This window comes from Acomys russatus, chromosome X, assembly GCF_903995435.1.
Source record: "Acomys russatus chromosome X, mAcoRus1.1, whole genome shotgun sequence".
In the NCBI taxonomy this organism is placed as follows: Eukaryota; Metazoa; Chordata; class Mammalia; order Rodentia; family Muridae; genus Acomys; species Acomys russatus.
In genome coordinates, this window is record NC_067169.1 from 23,289,843 (window position 1) to 23,314,333 (window position 24,491).

Here is a 24,491-nt window from a genome sequence, read left to right on the forward strand (position 1 = left end):
TTTTAATTTTAATAACCATCTGTACCCTGGCCTTCATTTTGATAGGTTCTAGTTGAGAAGTGTAGTGTTTCTTTACGAAGGAGAAAAGAACATTCATGATAAATTACTGCCCTGACTTATAAGTACTGTTAGCTCATGTAAACTTAGAAAAACTTAAGCTTTTTTTTTTAGAAATATATTTTTATATCTCTGTTAATGTGGTTCTGGGATCTTGCCTTTCATATATATATACATATATAGCTCATGGACATGGGTTTCACAAGAGAACATGCCATGGAGGCTCTGTTGAACACCAGCACGATGGAACAAGCAACAGAGTACCTTTTAACCCATCCTCCTCCAATCATAGGAGGAGTTGTTCGGGTGAGTTGACACAAAATTTTTATGTTTTGGTGCATTAGTTTGGCTGCTGATAACCTTTTTTTCCTCCGTGTCCTGTGCCAATGTTTTATGTATTAATTCTGAAAGCTTCAGAATATACTGAGAGAAACTTCTATTCCCTAGGCATGCTCCATTTTTGGGGGCTTTGGTTGCAAGAAAACTCATACTTTGATTTCTTTGTTTCATTAAATTCCCTTTTATCCCTGTAGTGGTAAGCACGTAAACCTTAATTGGGTTTAATTGGAGAGAGCAACATTCCAGCTTGTTCCCTTTCCTTGTGAGGTAGCCTTGCCTATTTAGGTTTCTTTAGGTTTGGATTTGTATATCTCTGTTGTCACTCTGTAGGATCTTAGCATGTCTGAAGAGGACCAGATGATGAGAGCAATTGCCATGTCTCTGGGACAGGATATTCCAATGGATCAAAGGGCAGAGTCACCTGAGGTAACTAAAGTCTAACATCCAAAAGTAATTCTGAGTTCTATGCATAATGGTAGGGAAAGTCAGGGGAGCTTGCTCATCTCAGCATTTTGGTCTGTCTTTAAACTGCCTTATTATCCAGAATGAAGCTTTTGGTACTTTAGACGAAGCATTAGTCTTCATTGTCAAGTAAGACACAATATATAACTGGTAGTAACCAGTAGACCAAACTTAGCTATGTGTTCCTGGGTGATTTTACTTAAATTTGCCACACTGAAAGCAAACATTCGACAGGGTCTAAACATGAGTTTTCTGGAGATTAGTACATAGGATATTGCAAGTTACAATTGACAGTGCTTTTGGGTACTCATATGTTCCCCCTATTGTTACATTCATTACCTTGCCCTTTTTAAAGTTTCAACTATTTGAGAAGGTAAATGGTATTCAAATACTGGGTCAGGTACTTATTTTTCATCCTTCGATTTTGGCATGTGTTGTTGTACTCCTTTCCTGCCTTTAGGAAGTTGCTTGCCGAAAGGAAGAAGAGGAACGGAAAGCTCGAGAAAAACAAGAAGAGGAAGAAGCTAAGTGTCTAGAGAAGTTTCAAGATGCTGACCCATTGGAACAAGATGAACTCCACACTTTCACAGATACAATGTTACCAGGCTGTTTCCATCTTCTTGATGAGCTACCTGATACAGTGTACCGTGTTTGTGATCTGATCATGACAGCTATCAAACGTAATGGAGCCGACTATCGTGATATGATTCTGAAGCAGGTTGTCAACCAGGTGAGTTCTCAAGCTACCAGAAGTTGGGCGTATTTAAAGTTCTTTTCCTGTTATCTGTCAACACTACATTTCTGAAAAGCCATGCATTCTACCTGTTTTGTTTATATTCTAGGTTTTAGTTCTTTTTGGTTGCCTGTATTCAATTTATTTATCCATTTCACCAAAAAAAAAAAAAAAAAAAAAAAATGTCCTGAGAAGGGGAAAAAACAAAGCTTTCCATCTAATTTATGTTAGAATATCCTCGAGCTAAATCTCTTATATTAAGAAAATATTTTTTTTCCCTTTTGTATAAGGACTTTCTGGGGTTACTCATAACCCAGTTTTGTTGCTATTTTAGTGATTGTTTCTTTTTCCCATTATAGAATTAATATGTTCTAATTGTTTGAATGGAATAAGAAACAAATTGTCCCTAATCTCCACCTGCAGAAATATCCCTGTAGCATTTATTTATATTTCTTTATTATTTTGTATCATTGTATGTATTTAACTAAGATTTTGTTTTATAAAATCTTGAGGAAAATTGAAAAGAGGAAACCTGTTTCATGACAATGGAAGCATAAGCGATTTGTTTATTTTAATGAACCAACGAAGTTTGTGGGATGAGGGTGTAAGGGAATATATGTGAGGCGTTACTTACAGGAGCAGAAATGACTCAATAACTGTTATGTCACTAAAGCTCATACTGGATGGATGACAGCTCTCAAAAGCTGGGGATCTGGAACACATTGTAGTACAATAGGCTGGAATTTTTCCTTTCCAAGTGACTCAGTTGGACTGAACCTTCCAGGCAGCCTCACTCTGGTCTCTGCTTCTTCTGGGGAGTTGATCAAAGATATTCATATTCATATTCTCTCTCTCCGATAACTTTATTTTATTTATTATGCATACAGTGTTCTGCCTTCGTGTACACCTACATGCCAGAAGAGGATTGTGAGTCGCCATTTGAGTGCTGGGAATTGAACTCAGTACCTTTGGAAGAGTAGTCAGTGCTCTTTTAGCTCTGAGCCATCTCTCCAGCCTCTAAAGCATAAGTTTTTAATGCACAGAAACATAAGACTTAAGGATAACTAGATACAAGATCTTTTACTAGAATGTATGCCTATACAAATTATTTTAAGTACAGTAAAACCTTAATAGAGAAGACCAGTGGTATCACTATACTCATTTTAAGAAATTAGACATTTTGAAAATGAAAATAGTCTAATAGCTTGCCTATTAGTCTAACATTATATTAGTTTGGCTTTGATAAAATAATTTGAGGGGCTTTCTAATAAAGATTGATAGGATATTTTGGAGGTTGACTATACTAGAAGTGTTTTTTTGTGCACGCGTGGGCACACACCCTTTGGTTTAGAATTCAGGGTTAGGATGTCTGTAATAGCTGGTTTAGCAAGATGGTTCAGTGTAAAAGACAATTAGGCCAAGCCAAGAATTCATGTGATTGAAGTAGAGTACCATTCTTACAAAGTTTTCTTTTGCGCATGTACACACAAATACACGTAAATTGTTAATGATTATGCCTTCCTATGAGACATTAAATCTATCTATTCTTCAGCAAATATGTTGGGGTGTGGGGCGCTTTTTTTTTTTTTTTTTACCCTTTTTGAATATTTGCACAGACTGTAGATAAACATGACTTGGCCACTTTTCTGCTTTCTAGGTTTGGGAAGCTGCTGATGTATTGATAAAAGCTGCTCTTCCTCTAACAACAAGTGACACAAAAACAGTATCAGAGTGGATCAGTCAGATGGCTACCCTGCCACAGGCCTCCAATTTGGCTACTAGAATCTTGCTTTTAACACTACTCTTTGAGGTAACATACAGATCTTTTGGCCCTTGCAGTTCATTTATTGAATAATTAGGCAGCACTTATGTGTGTTGAATTGGAGAGAAGTACAAAGCATGGTCCCACAAATGGCTCAATAGGGTAAAATGTGTATAATGAAGTATAATAAGGTAGAACATTCTGAGTTTGCAAAGTTTAAACGTATCATTTCTTATGCGAAGTTTTGAGTCAAAAGATGATGGTTAGTTTCTGTCTTTGGCTTTTACCCATGCATACTCAACTATATTCACACATAAGCCGATGTCCCTCTGTATGCACATTGAACTGATAGTCAGGGTAGTTGTAGAACACTGAGGAGTCCTAACTAGTAGCTGCAAATAGAATAAATTATGAAAATTTGAGATTGTTACGTTTAAGGTAATTAGAATGAGACTCCTTTCCTTACCAGATCAATTAGCAGGTTATTTAGGCAAAAGAATAGTTTGGACAAGATATGTTCTTGTTCTTAACAATATAAGAACCAGAAAGCAATTGACCTTGGAGAAGTGGTTCTTGATTAGTAAGTCATCCTGTTTAATAGTGAAACTTTAATATATCAGAATAATCCCTTTATGGTAACTTAGGAACTGAGTCCAATATTTATGTGAGACTGTCTTAAAACTTCATGCAATGTTAAATATTTAATTTTTTTTTTTGAGACAGGGTTTCTTTGTGTAGCCTTGGTTTTCTTCAACTAGCTCTGTAGACCAGGCTGTCCTAAGTCTTATAGCACTCTACCTGCCTCTCAAGTGCTGGGATTAAAGCTGTGTGCTACCATACCCAACTCAAGAGTTACTATTTTTAATAATGCTTTGAGAATAGGTACTTACAGGAAAAGTTTTGAAGAACAGAATGTTGATGATCCTTAGTGACATTGTAATATAGTAAGTCATTCATAGGCTCCCATTTTAAAAGAATCAGTTTTTTTCCCTTCTAATCCTTTTCATCCAAAGGACTAATACTAGGATTGGTTTTCTATATCATATACACACTGTTAGAATTTTTTTCTTTTGTCCATATAACCACCTATTGAACAGTCATAGTCATTTTGTTGCTGTTGTTGTTAAAAGCAACACTTGAGTAAAGACCTTGTTAAGAAACTCCCTTTTAAATCAAAATTTTCAGAATTTAAATATTATTAAGACTATACAGCCACCAGGTAGTCGTGGTGGTGCATGGATTGAACCCAGAACTCAGGAGGCAGAGGTGGGAGGATCTCTGAGTTGAGGCCAGCCTAGTCTATAGAGCTAATCCCAAGAAAGCCACCGCTATATAGTGAAATCCTGTCTTGAAAAACAAAACTTTAAAAGAGTATACATCTTTGTTGACTCCCTAATAATTTAAGAAGCCGTTTCCACATTAATAAGTGTGGTGTTATGTTCAATTATTACAATGACTCTGTAGGTATATATGCCCTTTTTTTTTTTAACTAATTAAGGAACCAAATGAAAAAACTGTAGTAGCTCATCTGAGACCTCATAGCTCGTAAGAAGATACAGAATTTGTGTTTTACTAGTTGTGTAAATGTTAACTTGTGTTTGATTATGCCTTTCTTTAAATCAGGAGTTGAAGCTGCCTTGTGCCTGGGTGGTGGAATCAAGTGGCATCCTTAATGTCTTAATCAAGCTCTTAGAAGTGGTTCAGCCCTGTCTGCAGGCTGCCAAAGAGCAAAAGGAAGTCCAGACTCCCAAGTGAGTGGCCTTTTATCTATTCTGGTTTTGTTTCTATTGTTTGTCTTGGTCTTGAGTTTAGGGCCTGAATCACTTTTCTGAAGCATAAATCTTGGGGGTTTATCTTTCCTATTTGCCCTAATAATATAATTTCTTCTTAGGTGGATCACCCCAGTGTTGCTCCTTATCGATTTTTATGAAAAGACGGCCATCTCATCAAAGAGAAGAGCCCAAATGACTAAGGTACGTGAAGTACTATGTCTGCTTAGCATTATCATTTTAATTTCTTTCTATATTTTTCTTACTTATTTATTTTTACTTACATTTATTTTATTACACATGTATAAAACTACATACAGCAGGGAGAACCATATGACAATCAGGAGTTCTATAAATGTTGCATTCATAGTGATTTGGCTATTTGTATTTGTCAAAAGTTGAAGTAAATGCCTGAAATTCAGTATCTATCCTATCTCAACTCTACTTTATCTTGTTCTAAAAAGATCTTATCCCCTAACTAAAATTGATTGTAAAACTAAACTATCTGACCTTCAACACCCTTCAGAGACTTCAGAAGGAATAAAACTTTAAGTTCCTGAGTGAACAAACAGTGCAGGTTAGCTTCCAAAATGAACCAATTGACTGAGACAGTTTACTGCCTGAACAGTCACCCAACACTCTCTATAACATTGGAGCTTCATCTTCGGGCTTCTGGTCCAATACCTCTGCCAGGCACGAATTATCAAGGACTTGCTTACCCTGTGTTGGCAGAGTGTGGCCGTCTACTCTGCCTGCATCTAAGCTTGCCCATTTTTAGGCAGAATTCTTTTTGTGGCAGGAGGGTTTCTCTGTGTAACCTTGCCTGTCCTGGACTCCCTTTGTAGACCAGGCTGGCCTTGAACTTACAATGATCCGCCTGCCTCTGCCTCCCGAGTGCTGGGATTAAAGGCATGCACCACTGCGCCTGGCTCATTTTCATTTCTTGAGGCAAGAATGAAGGAGAAGAGAGTAAGAGAACAGAGTGAAAAATGTAAAATCATCCCACCAAAATACAACACTTGAGGGATTTCATTAGTTGGTTTTCTCTTTTAAATAGAGTTCAAATTATTGTTGTTGGAGCTATTTGGTAAAGACCTCAAGATCTTACTCAGGGAATCAGTGTTACAGAAGTATGCTCTTTGGCTACTTGAAAAACTAAAATTTGTAGCAGTCCACCCTCTGGAAATATCCTTCTGAAGCATAGATTGTAGTACTCCATACATAATACCTCTGTAACTTCTTAGCAACATGATTTGTTCCATCTATCATATTTCTTTTGCATAAAACAGTTAAACAAAAATAAAGTAGATGGTGGCAAGACAGGGAAATTGGTAGTTTGGTTGGAGGGATGGTGCTTTGAAAGATAATAAATATAGAACACATGTTTATAAAAGCTCCTTAGAAATGTATTAAATGCTTAGAATATTTTTTCATTAGTTTTAAGCAGTGTCTCCGGATTGTTTTGACAATAAAGCTGGCAGGAAATATGAAGAAACTATGCATTTCCATTTTCTTTAGTACCTACAGTCCAACAACAATAACTGGCGCTGGTTTGATGACCGCTCTGGACGTTGGTGTAGTTACAGTGCTAGCAACAACAGTACCATTGATTCTGCCTGGAAATCCGGAGAAACAAGTGTGAGATTCACTGCAGGCCGACGAAGATACACTGTTCAGTTCACTACCATGGTGCAGGTATATGTAATAGTTTAAACGTTATTGAAAAGGGAATAGTATACTCAATATGCGTTTTGCTTTATTTTTCCTGAACCAATCCTATCAAGTTGAGGGTTAGTATGTCTACTTCTAAAGCTAGCATTAAATTTTCAGAGAACTGAGTTTTTCTAATACTCATTGACTAGACCATATGTCTGTAGCTGTTTGACACTGTCCTTCCTTGAAATAAGTTTCTTGTTCAGGCAAGGGTTAGAGAGTAGTTAGTGGTTAAGGAAGGATGTCTGCTCTATTGGAAATTTCAGAATTCATTAGAGGTCTGGTCTGTGTACTCCTTTATCTCTGGAGACCTTCAGTTTTAATCTTTGTACATTATAGAGATGGGTTAAATTGTCATCTTACCTGAGAGGTCTTCCCCACCCCTCTTTTTATGTAGAGATTTTTGTTTTGTCTGAATTCCTAGGTTAATGAAGAAACAGGGAACCGACGCCCTGTGATGCTAACTCTCCTCAGGGTACCACGACTGAATAAAAACTCAAAAAGCAGCAATGGACAGGAACTGGAAAAGACACTAGAAGAAAGCAAAGAAACTGATATCAAACGTAAAGAAAATAAAGGGAATGGTATGTGCTTAGCATTTCTGATCTTTTTTTCCCCATTCAAATGGTGGTTGTTGCTATATATAGCCAAAACCAGCATCAACTTTACAATCCTGCCTCAGTTACCCACGTTGGGATTATGGGTGTCCACTTCTGTACCCTGCATTAATTTTTAATCCTTTAAAAACATTTATCTAAGCCGGATGTGGTGGTGCACGCCTTTAATCACAGCCCTTGGGAGGCAGAGGCAGGCGGATCTCTGTGAGTTCGAGGCCAGCCAGGTGTACAAAGTGAGTCAGGACAGCCAAGGCTAACACGGAGAAACCCTATCTCGAAAAACAAAAACAGCAACAACAAAAATCATCTATTTGACTGTTTGAAAGAATGGATTTGTTATGGGAATTCAGTGCCTTTGGAGGCCAAAAAATGCATCAGGTCCTCTTCAGGCAGGACTTTGTGACAATTGTGAGCTGCCCCATATTGTTGCTGGGAACTGAATTTCGTCATCTGACAGATTAGTAGTACATGATTTTAATCCAGGTTCCTCATTTTGAATACTTTTTAAAAATTATGTAACGTTTGTATGCCTTTATGTAGCTTAACGTCTAGCCAGTTTTGTTGCCAGTGATTTCCTTTCCAAGGAACAAGAACAGATAAATTGTCTTCTTCTATGTTCATCTTTACAGCTGGTTTTAGAATTAGGTGTGGCTTTCAGCCCAGGTGCTGGCTGATTGTTCTGGAAGGAGAGGTATGGTATGAAATGTCAAACTGTATACACCTTTCCCCTCATTTGTAGATATTCCCTTGGCTCTAGAGAGTACAAACACTGAAAAAGAAGCAAGCCTAGAAGAAACAAAAATTGGAGAGATCTTAATCCAGGGCCTGACTGAAGATATGGTGACTGTTCTAATCAGAGCCTGTGTGAGCATGCTGGGCGTTCCTGTGGACCCAGACACTTTGCATGCTACCCTTCGCCTCTGTCTGAGGCTCACACGCGACCACAAATATGCCATGATGTTTGCAGAGCTGAAGAGTACACGAATGATCTTGAATTTGACCCAGAGCTCAGGCTTCAATGGCTTTACTCCCTTAGTCACCCTTCTCTTAAGACACATTATTGAGGATCCTTGTACTCTACGTCATACTATGGAAAAGGTCAGTATTTTTGATGTTTCATGCTTATTTTTATATCTTTGTTCTGGATTTTTTTTTTTTTTTAATGCTCCTGGCCTGTCAGGCAGTGATAGGCATTTAACAGTTACCCATTGTAAAAATCAAAAAATAGGTTAATATGTTTTAAAACTAAATGAACAAGTTACTAGAAGAAATGAAAAAGATTGTATGCGTACATATTCAGTTTTTTGCCCTTCATTTGGGTTGATTTTTCCCTCGCATGTTCTATGACAGGAGCCTTAGAGCTGCTTAAGACAGTATATTTGATCTCAATGGAAAATAAACAATTTGTACTTAATATAAACAAACTCCCAAGTGTTTAAAAGATGAAAGGGATCCTTGAAAGACTTATGTATTAAATTGAAGCAGATAACATGGAACAAAGGAAGGTCAAATTGGCAAAATGCAGTACAGTTATACTTGTGAAGAATCTGGTTTGCTCTTATTTTTCGTAGAATTTGTAAATTAGTAAGGCTATACTGTTGGGCAGTTTTATTCTGCAAATTAAGATAACCTTTTCAACTAAAAATTAATTTTTTAAAAATCTTTGTTTCTATCTGTGGGTATGTGCCTAAGAGTATAGTGCTCTCAAAGTCTAGTAGAATGGGTCAGATCTCTGGAGCTGCAGTTATGTACAGTCATTTGTAACCTGATCATCTTAGGTACTGGGAACTGAATTTAGTGTCTGCAAGAACAGTATACTCTCTTAACTGTTGAGTCATCTTTGCCATCATTTTACAAATTCTCTGCCTAAAAAGTACCTCATAATTAAAGCAGTTTTTCAAAATGCTTTTAGACAAATATATTTGGGATTGTTTGGCATATCAAGAAGCTATATCTCAATTATACAGAGAAAAACAAAACAAACAAAAGAATCTAGAAGTTTAATAAAGGCAGCAGACAGCTATATAGTTTAGAAATGGCTTTACAAAAAATTTCTGCATTTTTAAAAATTAAAATAATAAAATAAAAATTATATCTGGCTAGATAAGCCATAGCTCCTTAGGGGTTATAATATACTAGACCAAGATGGCATGGCTACTTTGGTAAAATGCATTAAACACAAAAGGATGATATTGTTGTGAACATTTTTATCACAAAGGATACTATCCATAAAATTTAATGGCTCTTATAAGCTGTCATCTCAAATTAATGGCTGACTAAAGCATAAAGGAAATGTTTTGCTTTGTACATGTTTTGAGCTATTTTAGCTTAAAATTGCAACATTTCAGGGAACTGGAGCTGATAGTTTAGTATGGAAGCTAAGCAGGGTGCAGTAGAGCATACCTTCAATCGCAGCACTCAAGGGAGCAGAGACAGGCCTATTTCTTGAGTTCTAGGACAGCCTGCCCTACAAAGGAAGTCTAGGACAGCCAGGACCACACAGAGAAACCCTGTTTCAAAAAAAACCAAAACGTGGAGTCTATATGGTATTTGTGATCAAATACCCATCCCAATTAATACACAGTCATGTAAGAATCAATTGTTTCAAGACAGAGCTTGGTTAATATTTTAATCTTTGATAACATTTTAATTACAATTATATTTTTAGAAACTTAAACTGGCAATGCTTTTTAGGTTGTTCGTTCAGCAGCTACAAGTGGAGCTGGAAGTACTACATCTGGTGTTGTATCTGGTAGCCTCGGCTCTCGGGAGATCAACTACATCCTTCGAGTCCTTGGGCCAGCTGCCTGCCGCAATCCAGACATATTCACAGAAGTAGCCAATTGCTGTATCCGCATTGCTCTTCCAGCCCCTCGAGGCTCAGGGACTGGTCAGTTTCGTTTGCTGCTATTCTTTGAGACCCTAAAATCTTGCCTTTTTATGAAGAGATCTATAACTTGAAAATCCTTAGGCAGATGTTGAGATACTTGTTCATCATTTGGGTCTGTAAATTCTATAGGTAATTCTCAGTACCCTTCCCAGTCCTTGCCACAGCTAACAAGGACTCTGCCTACAAAGATTTCGTCTTAGTGTGGCAGTAGAGTTTACCTATAGTGTGATGATTGAAGAACAGTTATTTATGTGGCTGATTGGATGTAGTGAAACATTTATGATGCTACCTGTATTCTTACCAAAAAGATAATGCCTTTATTTCACTTTGATGAGGTAATTACATTAGTATCAAATTAGGACCGTTGGCCTAAGCCCATGACAAATACTAATATGAAAGGAAAAATACAAGTAATCTCCGCATAAGAGGAGACTAGTGAGAATGACTACTTGGATTGGATTCTGGATCCATTTCTAGGAGATACAGTGACATATGAGCTCCATTAGAAGTCATATAGACATATTTAACAGTTTTTAAGATAATTAAAGTATAACAACGAAGTTGCAAAACAAAATTTCTCTAAAGTTTATAAAAGGCAGATTTTCATAGTATAAGAACTTAATTTTTAAATGATCTTATTTCTCTAGCTCTTAAATATTACATAATTCTTGTCCTGGATACTTTGCTGATAGTGAGGTTTAGGTACTAGTATGCTATTTTCTGATTTTTCTGTTTGCTTTTGGCCTAGCTTCAGATGATGAATTTGAGAATCTTAGAATTAAAGGTCCTAATGCTGTACAGCTAGTAAAGACAACACCTTTGAAACCTTCATCTTTGCCTGTCATTCCTGATACTATTAAGGAAGTTATCTATGATATGCTGAATGCTTTGGCTGCATACCATGCTCCAGAGGAAGGTATGTATCTAGCCAACTTTTGGATCCAGGGTTCTAGAGGTTATGTTATGTTGCCTAAGTCATTTCAGCCAGCACATGGCTTAGTAAGCATTATGCTCACAATTCTGAGATCAACATTTGAGTATGACTGAGGTGACATAGATGGCCCAGAAAGTAAGAGCACTTGCTACTCTTAAAGAGAACCAGTTTCCAGCATCCGCATCAATCAACTCATAACCACTTGTGACTCTAGGATATGAGGGTCTAACACTTTCTCTGGGCTCTGCAGTCACCTGTGCACATATGCACACATACAAACACAAGTACATAAAAATAAATCTTTAAAAAATGATTATGACAAACAATGCACACACCATAAAATATAGCCGGTGAGCCCATAAGGTAAGGTGGTGCATAAATCTGTTCTGATACAAATCTTGAACGATAACTGATAAAAATATTGCCAAATGTCTGTTGTATGAAAAAATAATAATCTGTATAGAAGTGTGGACAAAAATTCAAAAAGAAATAATAACATTTAGTGAACAAATACCTTGGTTTTTGTCCTTGATTCATACTCAAAGGAAAATGTCTTTATAGATCTACTAAAGAACTAAGAATATTATTGTGACATGGCTTTCTCACTTTTCAGACGACCATCCCAATCCACATTTGCATGTTGTAAATGATTGGGAAAGCATTTTTGAATTGCTTGGAATCCAAGGTTTCTTTTCCAGTCATGTTTTTCTGTTTTTTTCAGGTCATAATTAGTGAAATGAAAAACCATAGTAACAACTTCGGGGGGGGGGAAAGAGACTTTCTTTTGGTACTTCCTTGCTTTTACACCTATTGCAGTACCATTATTCCATCTTCTAGTCCCCTTTCGACACAATGATTTAGATCTAATAGATGGACCTATATACTAGCCTTCCATTATACAAGCCTTTTGCATTAAATGTGTTTGCTTTTGCCTTAATATTGACAAAATAAGAGTGTAAGAAGACTAATAAACTGCTTTGGCAATAAGACAACTTAGCATTAGAATAGCAACTGTGCTTTATCAGTGTGATAGTCATATCACTGAGAAATGCATTAACTGAGCTTGTGTAAGCATTAAGTGCTTTTGCACAAAACTTACCTAGGCTATGATGGGGCTACATACATAGGTTATATTGTATATACCAATTGTAGTTATATTGTTCTACAGCGTAATTACTACATCAGTGCTCTCAAGGGCAGCCTCATAACATTGTACTAAGATTGTACAACTTAAGAACCATATTTTAATTTGGATATTTGTTTATATTTTTCTAGCAGACAAATCTGATCCTAAACCCGGGGGAATGACCCAAGAGGTTGGCCAGCTCCTGCAAGACATGGGTGACGATGTATACCAGCAGTACCGATCACTTACTCGTCAGAGCAGTGACTTTGATACACAGTCAGGTTTTTCCTTAAATGTAAGTTAATTCCCTTTTCTTGTCTTTCCATTGTCCCTATTTTCTTGGTATCTAGGGTTATCCAAAGGAAGCTTTAAAAGTTTAAATTTTGTCAGAATGTTGTCCCATAACTTTCATTAATCCCAACATTCAGGAAACAGATACAAACAGGTTTTTGTGAGTTCAAAGCCACCTAGGACTACATAATAAGACCCTTTTTTATTTGACAAAAAAGTATTAATTTTAGTATACATGTAAGTTAAGAAAAGATTAAGATATTCTCTGACATTTTACTTTTCTTTAGGTTCAAATGTTTTTCATTTTCCTCTTTACTTGACTATTCATTCTAGTCACTGTGATAGCTTCCAAAGATTAATGGGAGAAAGGTCAACCAAGAAATGTTGTAGCATTCTGAAGCCTCAAAAGGAGGACTGTTGTTAAAATTCATCCTAGCTCACATGTATTCCTCTTCTAGAGTCAGGTCTTTGCTGCAGACGGTACCCCTACTGAGACTTCCACACCTGGAACCTCCCAAGGAGAGGGTAACAATTTGCCTTTTTTCCTTTTTATATTATCTATTGTGAAGATAAACTGTTTGTCTCAGGTCTAGAGTAAAATAAGTGTCATTGTCATGTTTACATTTTCTTAAGGCCTGAGCCCAGTGCTCTGTGTTGTTGTTATTGTTGTCTGAGCCCAATATTCTGCAGATATAGTATGCTGAAGTTAATAGAACTATAATTTTCATTAACTTTTTAATGGTTTCTATAATGATATCTTTGGTTGTACTATTTGTACCAGCCCATATTATTCCTTTAGTTGGACTCCTATAAGCTGGCTTATAGAGTGTTTGTGCCAGTGACATGATTACAGCTATTTGCTTTTTGTGGTTGATTTCTTTAGTAAAGAGCTATAAAATAAAACTTATGAAATACTTTGGTCAATATACTTGTCAAGAGACTAAAATGAAGGGACTGGAGAAATGGCTCAGTGGCTAAGAGCCTTCTTAACACTCAAATATCAGATAGCTTACCACCATCTGTGTAACTCCACTTTCCAGGGATCTCACACCTGGCTGCCTCAGTCACTTACATGTGTGTATGTCCCTACACTGATACACACATAATTAAAAATAATGGATATCAGGTGGGCACACTAGGTAAAGACTTCAGACCCATGCTGGTCGGTGGTGGCACACACCTTTAAATCCAGCACTTGGGAGGCAGAGGCAGTCAGATCACTGTGAGTTTGAGGCCAGCCTGGTCTACAAAGTGAGTCCATGACAACCAGAGCTACACAGAAAAACCCTGTCTCAAACAAAACAAAAGAAGTAAATCTTTGTAAAAATAAATAATGGAAATCCTTTTTCTTCTTTTTTTTAAAAAATCAGTCGGTTAAATAATGACTAATTCAGGAGCTGGGGTTTTAATAGTTAAGAGCAGCACCATGTCTGCTGCCCAGGGCATCTGCATTCATCCACATAACAACATACAATTTAAAATAATATAAATAAAATAATGGCTTCATTTTAATGCTCTTACTGGGTAATAGCATATTAGTCAAGGAAAATGTTTGTGCCTATATTATGTGGCAGAGAATATTGGATGCCTACAATTTTGTCTATCAATTATAAGATAATTGTATGCACACATACTTTCATGAGATACAGTGGGCATGTATCTAAATGATACAGAAGAATAGCATTTGAGTTTAATTACATAAGTATGTGCTAGGCAAGTATACAGGAACAAAAGAATGATGATAGCTATTTAAAGAATTACTACTAATGACTTACTTTTTGGGCATAAAATGGCATAAACATCAGGAAATGGTAGGTGCATAGATGGTTGGTCCAAGCCTCCCTACCATGTTTTATTTTTGTTCATCACCTTTGTCATTCAACTATGGTGATAATCGGTGCTTGATTTGTACTAGTGGCCTAAAATGGAGCAAATACTATCTTCTTTCTACCTGTGTGTGGCTTGATTTTTAATGTTATTCCAGTGTAAAATGGAACAAATGTTTGACTTTTTCTCAGTAGCTTCAACTCCAGAGGACACTCGAGAAGGGAAGAAAGATAAAGAAGGGGACCGGACCTCCGAGGAAGGCAAGCAGAAAGGCAAGGGCAGCAAACCTTTAATGCCTACCTCTACTATCCTTCGTCTTCTGGCAGAGTTGGTGAGGTCCTATGTTGGTATTGCTACCCTGATTGCAAACTACAGCTATACCGTGGGCCAGTCTGAGCTGATCAAAGAGGTAATATTTCTAGTTTTTCTTTTCAGTGTTATACTTTGATCATTTAGGTATCTCTTAGACTGTTGGAAACTTGTGAATGCCAAGTTGAGAGAAAAGCTAGCCTTTTCACCATGGTGTGAAGCAACCGGTAATTGTAGTGAAATCTTCTGTATCTTAACAAGTTTTGACATTTCTCTCTCTCTCTCTGTCTCTGTCTCTGTCTCTGTCTCTGTCTCTGTCTCTGTCTCTGTGTCTGTCTGTCTCTCTCTCTGTCTCTGTCTCTGTCTCTCTCTCTCTCTCTCTCTTCTCTCTCATCTCGCTCTCCGTCCTCTCTCTCTCTCTCTCTCTCTCTCTCTCTCTCTCTCTCTCTCCCCCTCCCCTCTGTGTGTGTTTGGAATTTCTTCTCCTGGTTTGTGCTTTCTATTCTATGAATGCATAATCTTTGGATCCATTATATTGTTAATAGACATTTGAGTCATTTTTCTGTTTGGAAGTATGATAGTGCTGATAATGAACATTCTTATTCATGTTTATCTCTTGGGTGATATATGCCTAGAAGTTTTTTTTGTTTTGTTTTTTTGGTTTTTCGAGACAGTGTTTCTCTGTGTGCCTAGGAGTCTTATTGATGAGTTGTAGTGCTTGAATTTCTATAGCTCATGGTACCTAAAGTTTACCAGAGTGGTCTGAGTGTGTATTACCATAAGCCTACAAGAGTTCTGATTGTTTTACCTTACACCGTCACATGAAAGTCCATTTTTCTCATTCCAGTAGTTTTGTGGTTAGAATTTGCATTTCCTTGCTGACCATATATTCATATATTTTATTAGTTATTTAGGAAGTATCTGTTAAAGGTTGGTTAGTTGGTGTATGGGTAGGTGAGTGGTGAGACATTTTTGTTAAATTCCTGTGCTCATTCTTCCCATCCTTAGCTCTAGCCTATGGAATAGCTGTAACTACACTTGAATGCCAAAAAAGCTCAGCTTCAAGTTTTTCATTTAGATTCCTTATATGTAAGCTGGGTGTGGTGGCGCACACCTTTAATCCCAGCACTTGGGAGGCGGATTGCTGTGAGTTCGAGGCCAACCTGATCTATAAAGTTAGTCTACGACAGCCAAGACAGCAGAGAAACCCTGTCTCCAGAAAAAAAAAAAGATTCCTTATATATTGTATATGTGAGCCCTTTTGGCCTTAACATTCAATATTTAATACTCAGTTTTATATCAAAGATTTTATTCATATAAGTTATACTTAAAATTTATGGAACAGAACCTTTAGCTATATGTAGAATTGGGTATTTTGCCTATTACACATCTACTATCTTATAGGTATGGTTAAGTGCTTTACAATACCATTGCTAATACTTGCCTTCAATTCAGAGTCATTCGTAGAAGTATTTCTTCAAAGTAGGAGAAAAGGATCAGAGATACAAGTAAAGGCACATTGCATTTGTATTGAGCCATAACTAAAATTGATACCCTTCTCTTGGATTCCAAGCTAAGTGCTTGCTACTTGGTCACATTGCTTTCCTAAATTGCAAATCTTTTAAGGATGTGCAATAATAATGATATATGACATTACTTAGATTCAAGTAGTTTTAGCTTTGTATTTCATTGAGAATTAAGTTTTGTTTCTATTAATTTGTTTTAAGCTTGCTTTGCCCAATTTTACAGGCTCTAGAATTCTAAATGCAAACTTGACATAAAATCGATTAATAAAGAGTATGAGTAGAAGCCGTGCATGGTGGCACGTACGTGCAATCCCATCAATCCAGGAGGCAAAGGCAGATTGCTGTGAGTTCGAGGCTAACCTGGTCTACAAAGCAAGTCCAAGACAGCCAAGGCTACACAGAGAGACCCTGTCGAGAAAAAAAAGAGCGTGTGAATTGACTGACGCTTAGTACATTTAGAATGTTATGCAGTCATCAGTTCTTACTTCCAAACTCTGCCTGAATAATACAACCTAGGGTTTGGTTTTTTTTTTTTTTTCATAAAAGTGAGATCAGAAGTTATAGAGAAAACAAAGAGTCTGCCTTAACTTACTTCCTGTGTTGTTGGACATACTTTTGACTAAATTTTTGATGCAAGCTACTTTTCTTTAGGTCTCAAATTACCCACTTATCAGCTTGATTTGCTTCAGTTTATTGAATTAACTTGCTATAAACAATTTCATTAAAGTCACTCAAAAGTTTAGCCTTTTTGGTTAAAAGGATTCCAAATTTCAATCTACCCTAGACTATATGAGATCCAGCCTCACAATGTTTATTGTTATGAAATACCAAGTATTGTTCTATGTGGTGAAATCCTAGCCCTGGGGAAGGTTAGTGGCCATTATAGTCTACATAGTAAGTTCCAGGCAATCAAGGGCCACATGGTGTGAAGCCACATATCAAAAATATAACATAGAAAGCAAAGTGACACTTACATGAGTCTGTACTATGTGGTGAGAACTAGATGGGATCTGGAAGCTTAATGAAGCATCCTAAAGATTTTTGATTGTTTTTGCTACCTACCTAGCCTTTATCTTGGATGACTTGAAAGAAAATATGTCTACTTTGGTGCTATATGAGTGATGTGGTTTAATTTTACTTGTGAGTAAATGTCACAATTAATGACTTTTCAGGACTGCAGTGTGCTAGCTTTTGTCCTGGACCACCTCCTCCCACACACCCAGAATGCAGAAGATAAGGACACACCTGCACTGGCCCGTCTGTTTCTTGCAAGTTTGGCTGCTGCGGGGAGTGGCACAGATGCCCAGGTGGCCTTAGTGAATGAAGTAAAAGCAGCCCTGGGACGGGCACTTGCTATGGCTGAGAGTACAGAGAAACATGCCAGGTAAAGCCCATGCCTGGCCTAGTGCTGATGAGATAGAGCATCTTACTCTATGGTCTATTGCGTTCCTTGTACTTCAACATGAGTTGTGGTTATACCCAGCAATGTATATACAGTGTCTGGTCTTCATGATGAACTGATTTTATTCAGAGGAAGTAGATAAAGCAGCTTTTTAAGAAGGGAATGTTTTCACTATATTCAGACAAAACATGTTACCTTTTCTGTAGTAAACAAAGAATACTAACTAGAAAGGAATTTCTCTGTGTAGACATTTTTTTCCAGAAGAAAATGCAAAAACATAAGGATTACCTAAGGCAAGTTAGTAAAGACATCATTAAATATGGGCAATATTCACTTGACAGAGGTATCAAACTTTTCTCCCAGACTCCAGGCAGTGATGTGTATCATCAGTACTATCATGGAGTCCTGCCCTTCCACCTCCAGTTTCTACAGTAGTGCTACAACCAAGACTCAGCATAATGGCATGAACAACATCATTCGACTGTTCCTGAAGAAGGGACTAGTCAATGACCTGGCCAGAGTTCCTCACAGCCTAGACCTGTCAAGGTAAAGTAACATCCTATCCTATATGGTTGGTTAGGAAGCAGCTGCTCCTGTAAGAAAACTTCATATGTAGGTGAAAGTTCTGATGTGCTTTCTGAAAATCGATGGATCTTAACTGGCTTAATGTTATTATTCTCAAAACTTTGTGAAATGGTGAGGCCTGCCTTTGTACAAAAGAGATTGCCTTTTACATTTGGCACAGTTGTTTCCTTGTAGTACTGTCTAGCTTTACTCTGCTACTTTCTGTAAGCTTACAATTGACTCTTTAAACTACTGCAACAGTTTAAACTGGTCTTAGGCAGTAGACATAGACATACTGTGTCATGTGGAAACACTTTTTAATTTAGCATCAGTAATCCTTGTTGAGATTGACCACTAAGCTTAAGACCTACAATCCTAGAAGGATTCTTGTCTCATCTGCCTTCCAAGTGCTAGGATTACACGTAAACACACATCACACACAGCTAACATTTTAAGTTTTTTAATTGTCTAAATCCTTCACACTCAGGTGAGGGTTAAGCTCAGTAATAGCTCTTATTAACAGCACTACGTAACACTACTAATTTATTTTTAAAAGTAAAATTTCCAAATTCAGTCATGTAATGCTGTATGTCTATATTTACATCTTCATAGCATTTTTGCTCCATTTGTGTGTTATTTTTCTGGAGTTCAGTTCCTAGAAATTAATTTTTTAAAATATACTTTTTAACCTCCAGCTACTATGTAATTGTTCCCCAAAATTGAAACATTTATATCCAAGAAACTTTCCATATAATGCTTAATATTCATATCTTCTATGTGTACTATGTTTATATGTTCCCGGTTACTTTAATTATGCCTTCATAGCCTAGAAGAGTGCTTTGATCCAGGGTCCAGTGGCGGTCATAAATGGCGTTTGGATAGCAAATAATCTTTTTTTCTAGGGAGGGATACACCTTCATTTGTAGAGTCTTGGTTAGCATGCATGAAGCTCCAGGTTTGATCCTCAACATTGCATAAATAAGGGTTAGTAGCAAGTAACCATAACCCTAGCACATAGAAGATGGAAGTAGGAGGGCCAGGAATTCAAGACTAGCCTAGGCTGCATGAAACACTGTCTCAGAAAAAAAAAAAATCTATGCTTTTCTTTGCACATTTGACTGTGTTCAAGAAGTCAGGGTGAATGTTTTAGAGATGATCCCAAGTTTACATTTAAGTGAGAATGTTCTAAATTAAACGTTTTAAGGAAAAAAATGATAGCATATTTATACTCTTCACATCATCTCTGGGGACATGTAGATCAACTAGCATTCTTCAGTGATTTAAAGAATCCTACACTTATATCCCTATCACTGTAAATTCATTCTATATTCCTTTACCATCAGTGTTGTTGGTATTAAACAGTTTGTCTTCCTATAATTATTGAAAGCCTTATGGCTTGTTTGTGTTTTCCATGTTCTAGTCTTTAGATGTGTGCTGATGAGCTTTGGTTCACTTTAGTGTTAGTTGGTATCAGAGATCACTGTCAGATAATATGAGATTTGTAGACTAAAAGACTAAAAGCTAGGCATGTGGTGGCATACATCTATAATCCCAGTACTTGGCAATTGAAAGGAGAACCAGAAGTATGGTCATCCTCCTCTACATAGACTTTGATTATCCTGAGCTAACTACATGAGACTGTCTAGGAAAAAAAGGACTTAAGGGGTTTAGAGATGTTTTTGTTTGGTTGATTAATTGGTTGGTTTTGTTTTTCCTTTATAGTCTGATAAGTAGTTTGCTATTTGCATGTGGTCATCCAGAATTTATTCTGGCTTCTACTCTAGAGTTTCTTAAGTGCTTACCATAGTTTCATGAAATATGACATTGGTTTAACTTTTGCTTTACTGGGCTGTATTCCTTGAAAGTTTTTAAACCAAATAGTATTCTAAACCCCAAGTGAAAGTCCTAGGCCTTGTGCCCATTTCTTAGTAGTTTCTATCATAAAAACCTTAGTTATACCTAGCAGATTGGCACCTAGTATTTCTATTCCTAGTTCTTGTGTCTTTCTTTGTCTCAGTCCCAATATGGCCAATACAGTCAATGCTGCTCTAAAACCTTTGGAAACACTTTCCCGGATTGTAAACCAGCCCAGTAGCCTTTTTGGCAGCAAGGGTGCTTCTAGCAAGAACAAGTCTGAGCAGGATGCCCAAGGAGCCTCTCAGGACTCAAGTAGCCATCAGCAAGATCCAGGTAGGAAATCAGATCCAATTAAATAGAAAATGGGGTGGGTGGGAGTTGTTGCTTATGGAATTTAACTGTTCTAGCTTGGTGTTGTTTCCCTGGGAACTTTCTGGCCTTGCATAGTGCTGTGGGAATCTGCCCCATGAGGAATTCTTTCACATTGCAGCCTTGTTTGGCTTTCTTCACGTATAGCCTTGTCTTTTGTCACCCATTCATTTATACTCTTGAGAATTTGTAAACTGCCCAGGGAAGGGTCATTTTGTTCATACTTGCCTTGTGGTGCCCAGCATATAAGCACCCTTTGATTATTACGTTGGTTGGTTGATTGTTTCAGGCGAGCCTGGGGAAGCAGAAGTACAGGAGGAGGATCATGATGTCACTCAGACAGAGGTGGCAGATGGGGATATCATGGATGGGGAGGCTGAGACCGACTCAGTGGTGATTGCTGGGCAGCCTGAGGTGCTCAGTTCACAAGAGATGCAGGTAGGGAGGCAAAGATCATTCCAGCATTCTTCTGCTGTGGTGTTGAACCAAACTCCCAGGTGGTGTGGGTGGGTGAGTACTTTAGTTCTTTGCCTCAATACTGTCTTCAGAGGAGCACAGATATGCTTAGTAAATGTTTAGCAAATGTGTTTGAATTGTTTTAAAGTGGGGGCTGCAGGCAGTGCCAGGGTGCCATGTACTGTGAAATGGTAATAGATCCCAACAAGAATAGAGGAAATGTAAAGTGGAAAGTTGACCTGAGGCCTTTGGGCGTTTGATTTACTTGGCTTTGGTTATTATTGAAAGCTACTTAGCACCACTTTGTGCCATACCACCAGACCTCACTGGGGTATTTAAATACTAATCTTCTAAAGATACCAAAGACCACATGATAATTTGGTAGCAGTGCATAAGAAATTTTGCCTATGAACCTTAGCTGCTGGCTCAAAGGTATCTGTATGTATTCCTGGACAGTCTTTACTAAAAGACTAAACTGATGGCAGTTAACCAAGATGGACCCATTTGAAGGACAGTATGAGTGTGGATTTATTGGAGGCATGTAGTAGTCTTTTTTTAATAGCACCAAATGTATGATTTCTATGTAATATCCTATCACATTATCATAGAAATATGCTCCTTTGCTGGCTTTTTTTTTTTTTTTTTTTTTTTTTTTTTTTTTAAGGATTTCAGTCCTAGCACAATGATAGTTTTGTGTGCATCCATATGTATGTTCTATTTCTCTCCAGGTTGAGAATGAGCTGGAGGACCTGATAGATGAGTTGCTTGAGAGGGATGGCGGATCTGGGAACAGTACAATTATAGGTGAGAGCCCCAGAACTGAGTATAGCCTCTTGCTTTGTCTCAGTCTCTCTTGGGAGGACCCTTTTTCTCACCATCTGCTTGCTCAGCTCTGCCTAAGGGCTCTTAGCCAGCTTAGATTGCTGCTTATCTTGATGTTGATGGTCTTAACAGAAGCAAAATTTACAAGCTGTCACAGGCCTGTGGCAGGTCTGAAGTGTTGCCTGTGTGGGGTGGTGGTGGGGTGACCATCAGTATAGATGATAACATCAGGCACATCAAAAGAGTGTTTTGTTTGTTCATGGGGGCCTAGAAGAGGCTATAGGATGAGAAAATGCTTTTCTTGCAGTTCTTCAATGAAGTCCAGGGGCTTTTTGCCTCTGTGTCTCAATAATCATAGAAAGAGTGGTCATTCCTTTAAGGGTGGCCCCTTTTAAGTCTCATGTGGAAAATGACAAAGGTGACCAGCTGCCACCTCACTGTGAAGGTGTTTATGTTTTTATTTTACTGATCAAGAAAACCAAAGGATAAATGGAAGTAGACATATTCTTAAAGATACAAAGCTTTTTCACATCCATCGTACTCTGTGATTGCACAATTAGTGGGATTGGCAAGACAGATGTGATCGTTCCATTTTACAGATGAGAAAACTGAGACTCAGACAGGTAAAGTGACTGGCCAAGCTCACCTAGATAGTTGACAGCAGAGAATCGAGGTATTCTCCCTCGTCGGAAAAAGAAAAAGGAGGAAAAAAACAAGCATGGATATCTGTTAGGTGTACATAGCTACTTAGACGCACCCAGTCTGGAAAGGGAAGTCCTCTGTTGTTCAGTGAAGGCTCTGCTCTGTAACCTTCAGTGAGCAGAAGTGGAGAGGATGAATCACAAGAGGACGTGCTGATGGATGAAGCTCCTTCCAACCTCAGCCAAGCTTCCACCTTGCAGGCCAACCGAGAAGGTGAGAGTGCCGAGGCCAGAAAGGCCTCCCTTCTTGCCCTGCACGTCTGACAGACACTACACTAGGGTTTTCCTGGAGGCAGCTGCCCACATGTGCAGAATAAGGAAGCATCTGTCTGCATGCGCTGACATACACCATCCACTTTATCCTCAGCCAGTTTTTCAAATAACGTGTTACTACTGCTTGCCCAAAGTTTGTCACTTCTTACTTGGTTCGCTTTCTTCTCACCCACCTGCTGTCATCGCTCCAGATTCCCTCTTATCAACAGGATTTGTCCTTAGCAAAATAGGACTGGAAAGGCAAGGGGGCACCAACAGACTTGGCCAAGCCCTACACCGTGGCTCCTCAAGCACGACCCTGGAGCCAGCTTCCACATTCAGCAACCCTGCTCAGCGTGTCGATGCATTGATTGGCACTCTCAGGAAATATGGGCTGGCTCACTAAGTCTGTACATCACCCTAGATCTGATTCTTCCTCTTTTAGAGTCAGATACCCTATCGCCTTCCCACTCAGTCTGCTGGCCTGCACAGTGGCCTGTTTTCTAGCTACTCAGTATAGTCCTCCAATGTGCTCCCTTTGTTTTAGATTCCATGAATATCCTGGACCCTGAGGATGAGGAGGAGCACACTCAGGAAGAGGACAGCAGTGGCAGTAACGAGGATGAGGATGATAGTCAGGATGAAGAGGAGGAGGAGGAGGAAGATGAGGAAGATGATCAGGTGAGGGGGGACTGTGTTTGGGTTGGTTCAGATGACCTCTTCCATGGGAACACAGAACTACAGAAAAACGGACACTCTGGGTTACTAGCTAGCCTCGTCGCCTCCCTCCCTCATGTGCTCATGTGGCCATGACACCAGGCTTCAGAAAACACTTACCTCCAGCAATTCTCCATCTCGTATTTTCCCTTAAGGAGGATGATGAAGGTGAAGAAGGAGATGAAGATGATGACGACGATGGTTCTGAGATGGAATTGGATGAGGATTACCCTGATATGAACGCTTCTCCCTTGGTCCGATTTGAGCGCTTTGACCGGGAGGATGATCTCATCATTGAGTTTGACAACATGTTCTCCAGTGCTAGTAAGATACAGGGGCTCAGCTGGGTTTTATCTATTGGTTCTTATACCCTTCTCTAGGGTAAGCCAAGTAGTGAACTAAAGCAGCCACCAATCTGATAGAGAACAACACTTCTTTTACTGTCCTGACATCCTGGGGCAAGGGATATCTGAATCCATCTCTCTGGATAGCATATCTTTGCAAGAAGGAATTGGAGGAGGCTGCTCTTCCTGTCTCCATCTCAGTAAACAGGGAGCCCTTAGAGCCTGGACAACTTGATGTTTTGCTTGATTGAAAAAAAATAAGACCAAGTCTGACTACATCAGGCACCTGAGTGCACACTGCAGTGACAGGGCAATCGATAATCCTTAATTCTGTTAACGCTGGATCTCAAGGGTATGGATGGACACCGCAGAGCCTGGCATTAGGGAGTGGATTTTAATATATTCATCACGGATGCAACTGTTAAGGAGAGAGAATGAATCTCTCCACTCCTTCCCTATCAACATCAACGTTCCCTTGTAGCGACAAGTTCTTAGCCTCAAGCTGTCTTCATGGGACAGGTCTTACTTCAAGTTACAAGCATATCATAGCTGTGGAAACATTTAACTATTCTGGTCTGTTGTCTTGGCCATAATCTTTTACCTCTGAGCCTCAGTTTGTCACCTGTAAATGAAAAGGCATGAAGAGAAAAAG

At 38.4% G+C, this 24,491-nt stretch overlaps 2 protein-coding genes across 30 annotated transcripts in view; one reads left to right on the forward strand and one right to left on the reverse strand.

Moving 5' to 3' along the window:
• Shroom2 (shroom family member 2) overlaps window positions 1–24,491 on the reverse strand; it is a 1,329,704-nt gene that overhangs the window by 557,806 nt on the left and 747,407 nt on the right. The gene's annotated exons all lie outside the window — the stretch shown is intronic.
• The window catches only part of Huwe1 (HECT, UBA and WWE domain containing E3 ubiquitin protein ligase 1), a 129,668-nt gene that overhangs the window by 78,225 nt on the left and 26,952 nt on the right, over window positions 1–24,491 (forward strand). For 16 of the 29 annotated variants that reach the window (XM_051142068.1, XM_051142071.1, XM_051142073.1 and 13 more), the window contains 22 exons: window positions 241–363; window positions 727–822; window positions 1,319–1,588; window positions 3,249–3,401; window positions 4,977–5,104; window positions 5,245–5,326; window positions 6,641–6,817; window positions 7,260–7,419; window positions 8,192–8,550; window positions 10,147–10,342; window positions 11,091–11,258; window positions 12,552–12,697; window positions 13,152–13,218; window positions 14,712–14,929; window positions 17,528–17,739; window positions 18,121–18,303; window positions 20,339–20,511; window positions 20,837–20,985; window positions 21,732–21,807; window positions 22,642–22,740; window positions 23,326–23,459; window positions 23,651–23,819. In XM_051142068.1, coding sequence (XP_050998025.1) covers window positions 241–363; window positions 727–822; window positions 1,319–1,588; window positions 3,249–3,401; window positions 4,977–5,104; window positions 5,245–5,326; window positions 6,641–6,817; window positions 7,260–7,419; window positions 8,192–8,550; window positions 10,147–10,342; window positions 11,091–11,258; window positions 12,552–12,697; window positions 13,152–13,218; window positions 14,712–14,929; window positions 17,528–17,739; window positions 18,121–18,303; window positions 20,339–20,511; window positions 20,837–20,985; window positions 21,732–21,807; window positions 22,642–22,740; window positions 23,326–23,459; window positions 23,651–23,819 — 3,538 coding nt within the window. The remainder of the gene's footprint in view (window positions 1–240; window positions 364–726; window positions 823–1,318; window positions 1,589–3,248; window positions 3,402–4,976; window positions 5,105–5,244; window positions 5,327–6,640; window positions 6,818–7,259; window positions 7,420–8,191; window positions 8,551–10,146; window positions 10,343–11,090; window positions 11,259–12,551; window positions 12,698–13,151; window positions 13,219–14,711; window positions 14,930–17,527; window positions 17,740–18,120; window positions 18,304–20,338; window positions 20,512–20,836; window positions 20,986–21,731; window positions 21,808–22,641; window positions 22,741–23,325; window positions 23,460–23,650; window positions 23,820–24,491) is intronic. The other 13 variants (XM_051142075.1, XM_051142086.1, XM_051142088.1 and 10 more) reach the window with 8 other exon arrangements.